The sequence below is a fragment of the Symphodus melops genome, assembly GCF_947650265.1.
Source record: "Symphodus melops genome assembly, chromosome: 12".
Classification (NCBI taxonomy): domain Eukaryota; kingdom Metazoa; phylum Chordata; class Actinopteri; order Labriformes; family Labridae; genus Symphodus; species Symphodus melops.
In genome coordinates this window covers 23057654-23070354 of record NC_136702.1, presented here as the reverse complement: position 1 = coordinate 23070354, position 12701 = coordinate 23057654, and the positions used below count along the sequence as shown (strand labels likewise).

General features: G+C 41.1%; 1 protein-coding gene across 3 annotated transcripts in view; it reads left to right on the top strand.

Annotated features, from left to right (window-relative positions):
- Positions 1 to 1875: 1875 nt before the first annotated feature.
- mlphb (melanophilin b) overlaps positions 1876 to 12701 on the top strand; it is a 30957-nt gene continuing 20131 nt past the window's right edge. For 2 of the 3 annotated variants that reach the window (XM_079356771.1, XM_079356770.1), the window contains exons 1-3: positions 1876 to 2226; positions 5071 to 5231; positions 10987 to 11208. In XM_079356771.1, coding sequence (XP_079212897.1) covers positions 5107 to 5231; positions 10987 to 11208 — 347 coding nt within the window. In that variant the 5' untranslated portion in view covers positions 1876 to 2226; positions 5071 to 5106. The remainder of the gene's footprint in view (positions 2227 to 5070; positions 5232 to 10986; positions 11209 to 12701) is intronic. The other variant, XM_079356772.1, reaches the window with a different exon arrangement.

The following is a 12701-nucleotide window of genomic DNA, read 5'->3' as shown; positions in this document are numbered from 1 at the left end:
GGTGGATGCTGTGTTGGTGAAAACGAGAGTGCAGTACTTGTGCACGTCAGAACAGAGCAGCGATACCAGATCCTGCCGCTGAAACAGACCGCCAGCACCGGAGGAGCTGTTGAATTTGGATAACTATGATAATGTCGTCGCTCCATTTGAGTCATCTGAACAAGAACAACGACTGTGGAGTTAAGATTCATTTACCCACCAAAATAACCACACAGCCTGTGTGGCCGACCTTGTCCAGCCTCCGTGTTCTTGTTGATTTACTGCACAGGAGGATGACTGAGCCGTGGTTCAGGAAACAAGAAAATGTAATTTTCAATCGAGGCACGAGACTCGACTGAACGTCTGAAAAAAAACCCAGTGAGGCAGGAAATAGGAGACGATCCTGGTGTTTATGAGATGAGAATGAGTTTCAAACTCGACAAGCAAACATCCTCTCAATGTTGTTATTTCATACAATTAATTTTAATTTAGAAAAATATCCTCGAGCTGCAAAATACTGATTGTTTTTACAAGGCCTGGTCAATGAACAGCAGGAACACTTGGCAGTAGTTGGTAAAGATGGTGGAGCATTTAGCAGCTAAAGAGTCAGGTGTAACATCAACATTTCACCAAGATCAATAAATGAATGAAATGAGACAGAATGTGTTTTTACATCAGAGAGAGACAGGCTTCTCCAAATGAAGGATCAACTCTATGAACCATGATGTGTGTGGAATCAGATTTAAGAAATTAAAAAAATGTGGACGCTGGTAGCCATGTGGTTCTACGAGGTGCCACCGTGTACGGAGGCTGAAGTCTCCAAAGCTGGCGGCCTTGGTTCTCATCCAATCCGCGGCTCCTTTCACGCACGTCATCCCTCTCTCTGCCTGATTTCTGACTCTATCCCCGACTGTCTCCAAAACGACGTCAAGAGTAAAAAAGAGTGAAATTTGTGAAAGAAAAAAACTCACTAAAACACGAAAAGACCTCTTGAACAGTCAAAACTTGCAAATGTTTTTTTGTTTAGGGAAGAAATGTGGGGCTGTAATGAGCGCAGCGCTGGGTCCAAAAATGTGGAGAAATCAGGTGCTCTTCATGGACAGAGGACAAAAGTCTAATAGCTCATACAAAAGCAAGAAACTGTCCCAAAGACAAACAGTTTGAGGTGTAAAAAGTCCGAGGCCCAGGGATACATCTACACGTTTCGACACTGCTGAGTCTTTGTCAGGACAGTTTCTTCCTTCCTCAAGCCCCGCCCCTGATTACCTGCACCTGTGTCTCGTTGCTCCCTGATTGTCTGTGCTATTTAAGCCCCATATTTCCTCCCTCATGTTGCCCATTTGTGATGTGTTCCTCTTGTAACCGAGTTCTAGCGGTTTTTGTATCCTGACCTTGTGTGTGACTCCTGCCTGCCTCTTGTTACTGATCTTAGCCTGCTCCTCTGGATTTGTTTGTTGTTCTGACTGACTTCCCTCTGGGTCTGGGTTTGTCTCTATACGATACCTGGCATTGTGTCTTTGAGTACTAAAGGAATATTCCTTTTAAATTCCTTCACTAAGCGTCCTCGTTCCATCTCTGCTTTCACATCTCGTTATAGTCTGTTCAATAAAAACACGTTGTATCCCAAGCTGTCCTTCATTGTGTAAATGTTTGTCCAGCGTGGGGTGTAACGATGACCCACCCACCATGCAAATAAAAGTCTTACTGCATTCCTTTCTTGTTGCTGTCGTTACATTACACATTGTTTCTGCTCGGATAGTATTCTGCATGCAGCAAATCAGGGATTAATAAAGAGGTGCCACATGCCCATTTACAGTTGAAGCCATGCACTGCCACTCTCTCTCTCTCTCTTATAGGATCCATAACATGTGACCGCAGGCTTAAAGCCAATCTGGCCTCTATGTGACCTCCTGTGACCGCCCACTTAATCAACATCCAAAGAAATGCTCGTTAAAACACTGCTTCCAAAATGTTTGTGAAACATGAGTCTGTCTGAAGTCTTTTCAAACAATGAAGGTGAACAGGTAGCAGGTTTTAATGTTTAATCTCTCTGCCAGTGAGGCCTGAAGGAGCCTTCTTTGAAGTGCAATCAGATAGGTCAGTGGGCAGGCTCGTCTCTGTGCTTTCTTCCTCCTGGTTAACAAGACATGTGATTAGCATTTCTGTCTGCTCCCAAGTTTGCCCTCCAGTCCTCCTGCTCTGCCTTCAGAGGGAATACTGCCTGCAGGCTACTCTGTCAACAACAAGGTAGGACAGATTAACAAAGATTCATCGTTGATGCTGCTTTGTGTCAGAGGCTACAGATAGTCATGATGTTGCTTTGTTTTTAAGATTAGTGCTGCTTAATCTGGAAGCGGACGACAGAGATTTGGCTCATTTTGTTGGACCAAACGTTCGACCCAAACTAATCTAAGTTATTGCGAGACATCAGGCTTAAGTCCAGGCTAAAAACTAAAGGGGACAGGGCCTTCGCTGCCAGAGCACCCAGACTTAAGAACAGCCTACCAGAGGAGATCGGACTTGCAGAGTCAGTCCCTTGTTTTAAATCTCTTATTAAGACATTACTTTACAGAAAGGCTTTCACTCTCTAATTTTAATTTAATTTGATTTTATTAGTCGGTTTTATTGTAGCTTGGTTTATTTTGTCTGATGCTTTTATTGTCTCATTGCTTTAATTTTCTGTTGTAAAATACTTGTGTTACTTGTATAGAAAAGTGTTATACAAATAAAGCATTATAATTATTATAATACTTTATATTTAGAAGAAAACAAAAAAACAGGCAAGAAAAGTTTATTTAGAAAGTTCAAATCACACATTGAGCAACTCAAAGAGTTAAGATCAGAACATTGAGAGCAATAAAAATATATTTATTTATATTAAGTGCAGGAAGGACCAACTTGCACAAAGGAGGACAGACAGGAGTCTTGAATCTAAATATTGTTAATGAATCATAGTGTGGCTGAACAGATAATATCAGTTATTAAGTAAGAGAAGAAGACAAACATTAGGACAGTTTTTAAGGTGCAGCTCAATATCTGTGAAGCATTCAGCAAAAATAAGACTTTAAAATCTCCACAGAAGAACAAAGACCGTGAGGCACAAATAAGCACATCTGGCCTCTTAGATCGACTCTGGGAGCTTCACGTGGATTAAGTTGGAGTATAGTAAGAATTAAAGGTGGTGAAACAGTTCCATGTTTGAGTGTTTCCACAGGTGATAAAGGTGAACCCTCCCTCTGTAAACACAGGGAGTTCTTCGGATGTGCACCTGTCGAGCAATGATCAGAAACTCTTTTGTTTGCTGGAGACACTATGATTCTGTTTCTTCTTACTAAAAGTAGAAGAATTAAAAACAACCAAAACAGACTAAAATCAGTCATAAAAATAAGTGTTTTGTTAGTTTTTTTTCATCATGTCCTCGAAAGGAAACAGGAAGATATGTGGCCAAGTGACACCCACTAAGCAAATACAATAACAGCTCTAGGACTGGTTGTTATTGAAGCGTACTATTTAAAGGGTGGGAATGTTTAACCAATATGTCGTATAGCTGGATGACTCAAATGTTAGACTCGGTTTTCTTCCAGTCAGATGAGACTTGCTGTTTGTTTTGACCACTCGCAGAGGCAGAAATTAGATTAGCAAATTAGACAATTATATCATGTTCCTGAGCATTCCTGCATATCTCCGTGAGAATATCTGAGTTTTGCATGCAAAGAGATGTTGTGTGTGGAGGTGTGTGTATGTGTGTGTGTGCGTTGATGTGTGCAACGCTCTGTCTGCTTGAGTGGGGATTACCTCATCCTCTAAAACCAGAGCTTTATGAACTGGACCATGTGAGTGATTTGAGCAGTTAAACTTGATTATGACCCCTGAGCAATGTGACGGTGGAACGGTGCCAGACCTCCGCCGATCACTGGACCAATGCATGTTGCTTTAGGTGCTTTAAGCACCTTATTTAGATGAAATACCCAAAGTCAATGACCCTTCATCCATGCAATTATTCATGTCTGCTGATTTCAGTTACTTCTCTTGTTGTACTTGACTTACTTATTTTAACAATAAACTGCAGACAGAAACAGTTAGTGACTGGTAAAAGAGACAAAACAAGTCTCTCCGCTCAGATATGGCCCTCTAACACTCATGGATTTCTCCATGACGCGAGGCGGCGATCAATTCTTACATCAGGTCCAGGTTACACTTCGTGCTTGTGCTTATCTAAGAGCAGCTACACAATCTCAAAGCACATCTCTTCCCACCGTGCCAGGGCCGAGGAAATACACTGCGTCTTGAGCACAATATGGAGCACTCACATCAGACAAACCAACTGGACTTTGGGGGTCGGGCAGAGTGTGGACTGCCTACTGTGAGTGCTTCCCTTGGATGTTTAAATTTCTGAATGAGTTTCAGGATTGAATTGAGTCCTCCACCTCCTCTCTGACTGCACATTACCCTCAGGTGTGCAGCAGACGTTAGGAGGAGAGGGAGAGCCAGCCAGGGAGAGAGATAACAAGGCTGCAAGAAAGAAACACGTCCGCGTAACAAAACATGTGCTCATCCACTGAGAAGTCGAACTCAGACAACAAGGCCCTGTTAACTTTTTCCTGACTTCTAAGTATTTTATCAAAGATAAAAAAGACTTTTCGAACTGTACTAAGAAGAAACTGATGTATGAGAACAGGCGAGAGAAAAGCTTGATCTCATCTGTGATTTTACAGTCAGTTTGCAACTTAAAGAAATAGGGTTTAATAAAACCTTCTAACAGAACTTTTCTGATGGCTATCATGTAAACAGACAATGGAAGATAGTTTTTATTTTCTTTAAAAGTTCAAAGCTCAAGGAAACATAAATTTAAAAAGATGAATCATCATCACCAAAGTTCCCACAAGGTGCAGAGGCATTCATGTGCAAACGACCAACCACTACAATGTTACATTAATTCATACCATGACTGACCCTGACCGAATTAACTCTCACAAGCTGCGAGCACTTTATTGTTCACAGGATTTGTGGGAATGCAACACAGATGCAGGCTGGCAACGATTTTGAGAAAGCGCTAAACCTCAAGGAACATCTTCTTTGTCCCATCTGCAGCAGTCTGCGTGCTGACTCTCAACCATCTCAACCATCATGCCTGGCACCACACCAGGCAAGAAGCTGGACCTCTCCAAGCTCACTGATGAGGAGGCCAAACATGTGTGGGCCGTCGTCCAGAGAGACTTCGACCTGAGGAAGAAGGAGGAGGACAGACTCGGGTGAGTAAAAGAACTGTTTGATATCTGTTCAATACAGAGAACAGAGGGCTCATTTGATGCTAATGCATTCAGGTAATTATTGATTTGATAATATTGCAAAGCACTGATGTAAAGGCAAATATTCTCATTACAGCATCGTATAGTAAACTCTATTTTTTCCTACGCCACTTCCATATGGTTCATTTTAAGTCTCGTGCCCGCCCCCCTTCCCATCCAACTGGATTGTTCTTCCGCTCTGAGGTTGAAATCAGGATTTCAGGAGTATTCCTCTTGATTTGTTTTTTGTTCAGGAATGTACGTGTGAGACATACAGACACACTCTTGAAAAGGTTTGTTGGTGAGCTGCATGTGTGAACGAAAACAGCTGAATATTTCACCCACATGTTTCCCAGACTTTTTTTATAACAACCCTGTAATAATTCCCACTCCCTCACCCCGTCCTTGACTGACTGGGAACACTTCAGGCTGTGAGGGATAAGTGCAGTGAACAAGCAAGTCAGGAAAATGTCAGGGTCATAGATCCTGAACTTTTCAAGAAATGTTCAGAAGTGGAAATGGAGTCAGTCATTTCTTTTGTTTATATTTCAGATGTTAACTTTAAATTAGGCTTACATTAGCATTTAGCTCAAATCACTGCTAACTATAGAGCATTTACAGAGCTGCTAGCTGTAAATTAATTAATGTATTAAAGGCATAATTTTAGTCCTGCTGTCGTGTTTGTATTTACATGCCAGCATAAAAAAAGACAAAGGGCTCTCGCAACATGGAGAGTCTGTAATCAAATATCCTGTTTTCAAAGTCTGTTATGATTTTAATTAGTTGTCTGCAGTTTTGATAATTGAGAGAAGAAGATGTTTAGTGAAACAGAGCAGCGAATACAAACAGAAGTCTGTGCTGAACTCATTACATCACTGACAGATGATTCGATCGTCTGCTCCTAACTCACTGAGCGTCTGCTCACAAGTTCGCCGGGTCATGTAAGCTGAAGTAAGGTCAACATGACACACGGCTCTTACACTGCACAGGAAGTCAAGGTTTGCTCTCACTGCAGAAACTACATGGGGCGCAGGACTATCCACTACACCACCAGCACCCCAGTATGGCTCTATTTACCAAACTTACCTGGTGTGGGTAAAGAAAAACCTTTTAATACACCTTGCCTGGAAGTCATGTATGCTAACTGGGTTCGCCCAAAATATAAAGAGATTTGCGTCTGCTCTGAGAGGTATTTACCTCCTATCAGGTGGTGTTAGATGAAGGTTCGTCAGTGGGTTCTGGATTCACCCTGAGGTGTCCAAGAGGAAGCCACCTGATTTATGTCCTTGCATTTTTTTAAAGTTGTAAACTTTTGTTAGCCTACACCCTCATAATGCAGAAACATAGCTTTGTTTACATAAAGATTGGGAGATCATAACTTCCCTCTGACTGATGCTCTTATGAGTCAGCTGTTAAACATTTGTGTGCTTGAAATAAAGAAGTGGGACTGTAACAGAGTCTGTACTCCTATGTGTTGTTTTTTACTCCTCGTCACACTGTCAAACTAAATGCTAGCTTCTGTTTGTTTGGCTGTTCATGTTGCTTTTTAAATGTTGCTTGTATCAGCCTCCTGAGGGAATCCACATATAGAGTGACCCATGTGACCTGTGCTGTTCACTGTCGGACTGATGGGGGCTGAACCCCTGACCTTCTGGTCCCCACTGATCCACAGCTGCCTCTGTGTGAAATGCTTGGGATGATACTTCTGCTTTATCTTGCGTATCTCATCGAGAGACTTTAAGATGCTTTAAAGCCATTCAGAAGACTTTCTGTTGTTCTTTTTTCCAAGCTTCTTTCTCTGAAGTGTCCTTTCATCTCAAACTCTAAGGTTCGCCCGCAGCCAAAGTTTCTCTTCTGCGTTTTGTTTTCTGTTTTTAATGAGCCGTTCTTTGCCGCTGAGTCAACTGTTGTTTTCTTCCCATGCGTCTGCGATCCTGAAATAGGTACAGATCTTCATGTGGTTTACATATAAAACTGTCACGCCTGACCCTTGTTAAACCGCATGGGTTGGAACATTTAAAATATTTAGGCAAAGCTTTGGGAAAGACTTTTTGTCCATCATCCAGTACACTGAAAAAACAGATGTCATTCCATTTCATTGATGTGTTCAAACTTTATTTTTAAGTGAGAATTGTGACAGCGTCATCAGTGAATAATTTCAGCTGCTGGTTTTTTTTAGATCATTTTGTGCATTTTCTTTGTTAACTCATTTTTTGCTGCGGAAGAAGGACGAAGGTTTGTGAAATATCCACATTCAGAGCGAGTGATGCAGACTGCAGGTGTGTGTACTGAACCGTCCCTTTAATATCTGACGTCTCTCTCCAGATAACATTGTTTTTGGCTAAATAGTCTGCGAGTGTCCGTTACAGTGTGTGAACATTTCTCTTTTTATGTCTCTCATTCTCACTTTCACTAACCTCGTGATGTTCTCGATGATGACTTCAGAGAGCTGTGCTGATGGTGAACGGGATGGACAGAGGATGGGACTGTGATTGAAGAACACAGAGAGATAAACACACAAACTGAGACTTGGTTTAGAGCCTTTAAAGGTCACATATTCTGTAAAATCCACTTCACCATGTTTCTCTTAAACTCAAGTGTCTCTAGTCTGTCTACAAACCCCTTAATTATGAGGAGAGTCCATCCTCTCCCTCTTCTGCCTGCTCCACTGTTCACAAAATGTGTGCTCAAGCAGGCCGTTTGGAGGTTTTGCATTTCAATATCACTTCGAAGGCAGAGGTTGCCTACAGCGCTCATCTTATGTAAATCGTTGAAAAGTTTCTTATACAGCAGATCTGTGGGATCAGATGTTTCAGAGGAAGGCAGATTTTACAGATATTACTTCTAAATCACATCGCTAATGGTCAGCAGCTGTATCTGCAGAGGGTATGTGAATCTAACAAAGGCTGCTATTTATTCCAATAATCTGGGCTATGATTTGAAAAGCATGGCCTTAAAAAAAAAAAAAAAAAAGCTTTTAATAAACAATGAATTGCCTCTCATCCTCGATGGGTGTTTGTGCCAGACTCCACCCACGCTGAGCGACATTTGGGATTTGTTATCTGAGATTTATTCCTCCCTGCTACTGTCAGCCTCTCCGGGCGCTGAGCGAAGATGTGACTCCACCATCAGCTCTCGTTAACTTTCAACTTTGCTGAACAGACGCTCCGACTCAAAGCAGTGAAGTTATACATGACACAAGTGTTCGGAGCAGCCAAGTGAAACACAGGACAAGAATAAGTGTTCTTGAGTTTGGATTTTGGCATTACTTGTTTGGGTTTCGTGCAGAATTTGACAGAATAATTGCAGAGCTTCTGACATTGTACAGATTTTAATTTTTGGTTGCAGACAGATGAGTTAACCTTCGTCAACCACAAATGTTGCAAAAACATTGCATCAATAAATGGCGTTAAAACGGTGAAAGGAAACGTTATTTACTACATTTCTCCTTTTCTGTACGAGAAAGTGATAAAACAAGTGTTGCTTTAAATACATAATGACTTAAACTGTAACTATAAGGTTTAATAAATCAGTTTTCCACTGAGGAGGTTTCTGAGTTAATTTGAGGCTTTGTTAAAACCAGTATTTGGTGTTGTCTTCAGACCACTTAAACTGAGAACGAGTCTTGATCAAGACCAGAATAAATCAAGAACAAAACATGAACACGAGTCTTTTTTGTGTTTGATGTAGGCAGCCCTCACCTTTGACCCTGAAAATAAAGTGTTAATGGTCTGATCTATCTGATGGTCTACACGCACTGGTCGAAGGGTTGAAGCGATCACAGATGACGGAAGAGGCACCTGCGACACGACCGATCATGCAAAGCATTTCCCCTCTGCATGCTGCTGCAACAGTGCCGTAACGTAGTTCACCCACATTATGCCTTTGCACTTACACACTGCAACCCTAATGCTGTAATGTTGGTCTCTGTGTGTGGTTTCACATTGTGTACAGTAAGATGCATGGCGAGTAAACACACAGCAGGGAATCTATACACAAACTCAGACACACACACACACACACACAGCACGGTTCCACCCTGTCAGCCCTGACGTTACACATCGCCATTGTCTCTCCACCATTACTTCTCTCTTACTATTTCTAATGGTGGTTCAGGGCAGAATGATGAACCATACCTTTCACCCTAAATGTCCTTAAACCTAACTCTGCATTAGTTAAATCTCTCTATATGCAGTAATTCCCATTTATGGCCAACTTTTTATCTTCGCATCATTTGGTCTAATATATCTTATTAAGGACATACAGTGTTATGAAAGCTTAAGGTACAGATCTAAATAAAAGGTTCATGCTGAGGTTTACTGACCTCACATCTCAACAGTTTAATCTTATTTGTAGCCATGGAACAAAATATTTCCTGGAGAATCTTCACTTTCTTTTTTTTCAGCTTTTTCTGACTCCTTTGTTTAAAATGGCGAGCATTATATTTACTCAGTGCTGCCAAATGAAGCCGTGTGTTGCCATCCGTGTGCTGACAACCATCTCTTCATGCATAATAACATCCAGGAAAAAAAGTTGACTCATAGATTCTCGGTTTAAGGAAATTAAATACGGTTTTATTTGTTGTCTATAAAAACAAAAACGTAGGCCTGTGCAGTGGTTTGTAACTTCAGATGTAATGCATGAGAATGACAAAAGTAGGACATGGTTAACTTAGCATAAACACTCGAATGGGAAAAACTAGCCTCTGTCTAAAGTTGAAAAACACAACTACACGCCTCTTGAGATGTCTTCAATTATGGACCAATCGATAAACATAAATGCGTAAATGCCGTTTGTGGTTTTGAGAGGAGTTAAGCCTTTTAAAAATAATCATGGAAAAGCATTTGATCCTTCTCCGGCTTAGTATTTCTGTGTGGTCTCTTCAGCTGAGTGCTGGTTGCGGAAAGCACAAGATTGTTTTTTTTTTAATTTTGTGCCAGAATGGCAGTTTCTAAGTACAATTTGGTTTTTTAAATCTGTCATTAATTAACTTAAAAGATGAAGTGCCTAATGGTGCTGCACTCTGGTGAAGTGGTTAGCGCTTGTACGAATCCTCGTCTAACAGGAGCCTTTCTGTCTGGAGTTTGTTCTCCCGTCCACGCCGGGGTTCTTTCCCGAAGTCGAAAGACATGCTTATTGGTCTACTGGTGACTCTAAAACTTCTCGTAGTTGTGAGTTTGGCTGGTTGTTTGTCTCTCAGTCCAGGGAGTACCCTGTCTCTCGTCCAATGACGGCAAGGGTCAGCTCTGACCCCCTTCGACCTCTAACGTGCTTAATTCTAACAAAACAAGCATGTAAGCTTTATTCCTGCAGGTTGTCGATGAAAAGCAAATATGTGTACGATTAGATTTCTCGTAATAAACCCTCTTTTAATATTACTGATCCGTATTGTGTGCCATTTGCAAATTATTAGCAGTCGACATTTAGCAAGCCAAGTATACCAGGTGGTAATTTTACCCCAATTTATAATAATAAGTCCTGTTAGGAAGTCAGTAAAGAGCAGTCATCTGTGATATAAAGTTGCCGTGTAATAACTAAATGTATTTATAATGCGACTCTGTAAACGTAAAAATCATTAACATTCAAGAAATGCTCTGTAGAAACATTTTGGCTATTTTGTATTTTAAATAATGTTCCTGCAAAGATTTTGGATTCATGTTGTATCCAGCAGTTGAACCCTGTTTTATGTTTCAGTATTTCTAACTTTGTCTCTTTTTAGGGATCTGAAGACCAAAATTGAAAAAGAAGACACCAAGAGAGAGCTGTTGGGTAACCAGAGCAGCCTGACCGAGTCCTACTGTATCCGATGTCTCCAGCCCTTTAAGTTCCTGGTCAACAGCAAGCGTCAGTGTTTGGACTGTCAGCTGTACACCTGCAAGTCCTGCAGCCGCTACAACAAGAAGGAGCAGGGCTGGGTGTGTGACCCCTGCCGCATGGCCAGGTAGGAAATGACACATAGGAAACGAGAGAGCCGGTTCAAACCGAGGCCGGAGACTTGGACGAAAACTGAAAGATCTCACCAATAAAGAGTGGAAATTCAATTACAAAAGGGATCATTTTTGTAACCTCAGCATTTTTAAGACCATTGTTCACCACTTGATACTTTCTATAAGGACATTTTGGTCTCACATTAAAGGTCACATATGAAGCAAAGTACACATGTACGTTGTTCAAACAATATTGCAATGTGTCCTTAGTCTGTTGACAAACCCCCCCAATTATGAAAAGTCCATCTTCTCCATCTTCTGCCCGCTCCACTTTTTAGAAAGTGTGCTCAAACGGATTTTTCCTTTATGACATCACAAAGGGCAGTAGCCCCTCCCCCAGGTGGGTGACACTCCCACAGCTAGGTGTTTGTTCTGCCCTCTGAGTCTGCCTTCTCACTGTAAACAATAGGACATGGAGCCAGGGGGCGTGGTCATATACAGCTCATTTACATATTTAAGGCTACAGACACAGAAACAGCCTGTTCTGAGCAGGGCTGAAATAGAAGGGAACAAGAAACTTCCCACATGTTTTAGGAAGCTTTGAAACCTATTTAAACTGGTTGGAAAGAAGAAGAATAGGTGACCTTTAATGCGAAAAGAGACACTTCAGATGCAGATTAAAGAAATAATATTGATATAAAGTCCAGATCAAAAGTCATTGAAGCTTTGAATTTCCACTTACTGATTTTTTTATTATTCTTTTTTACACTTTTCAGCATCTACAGGACAATACTTGACTATACATTTTGCAGTGCTTTATATGGGAGATAATTGTATTCATGTTTGACAGCTCAAAGGATCAGTCCAGTGAAATGACATAACAGGCCACTGATAAATCATATTCCTGGAACAGTTTGAGGTTCAGTGTGTTTTTCCAGCTCGCTCTGACAGCACATGCAGTGCTGATGGATATTTGGCCATTTTTATTGACACAGCCAAGATTTCCTTCACTGCTTAAACTCTGCTGGATGCAGCGATAAAATTAAACACATGTAGCGCCCTCCAGCTCCATGTGTAGCTGTTACACTGTCGTTTGATCAGATGAGTCTTAGCAGTTCAAGACATGTCTCTGATCTCAATCAATGTCTGGATAATATCATTTTATGCATTCAGACTTCATCACTACATTCGCTGCAGTCTAAAAAGTCTTGTACATGACCAAAGAGGCAAATGTGTTTCTAGTGATGCTTGTCTTCCTGCAAGTAATTTTTGGCAGCTGATAGAAGTCATGACATTGACTTTACAAAAAGAAGTGGAAAGCCATCTTGGTTTTAAAAAGGTATAGGCCAATATGTCAAGCTCTATTGGCCCAGAACCTGCATTGTTTTTCACCAAACACACTGGCTGCAAATATAAGTCAAAGTACATTGAAGTCTGTAAGAAGATGAGCCTGCTGCTCACTTGATGTATTCATCAAGTTTATCATCTTGCTTGCTTCAAATCTTTT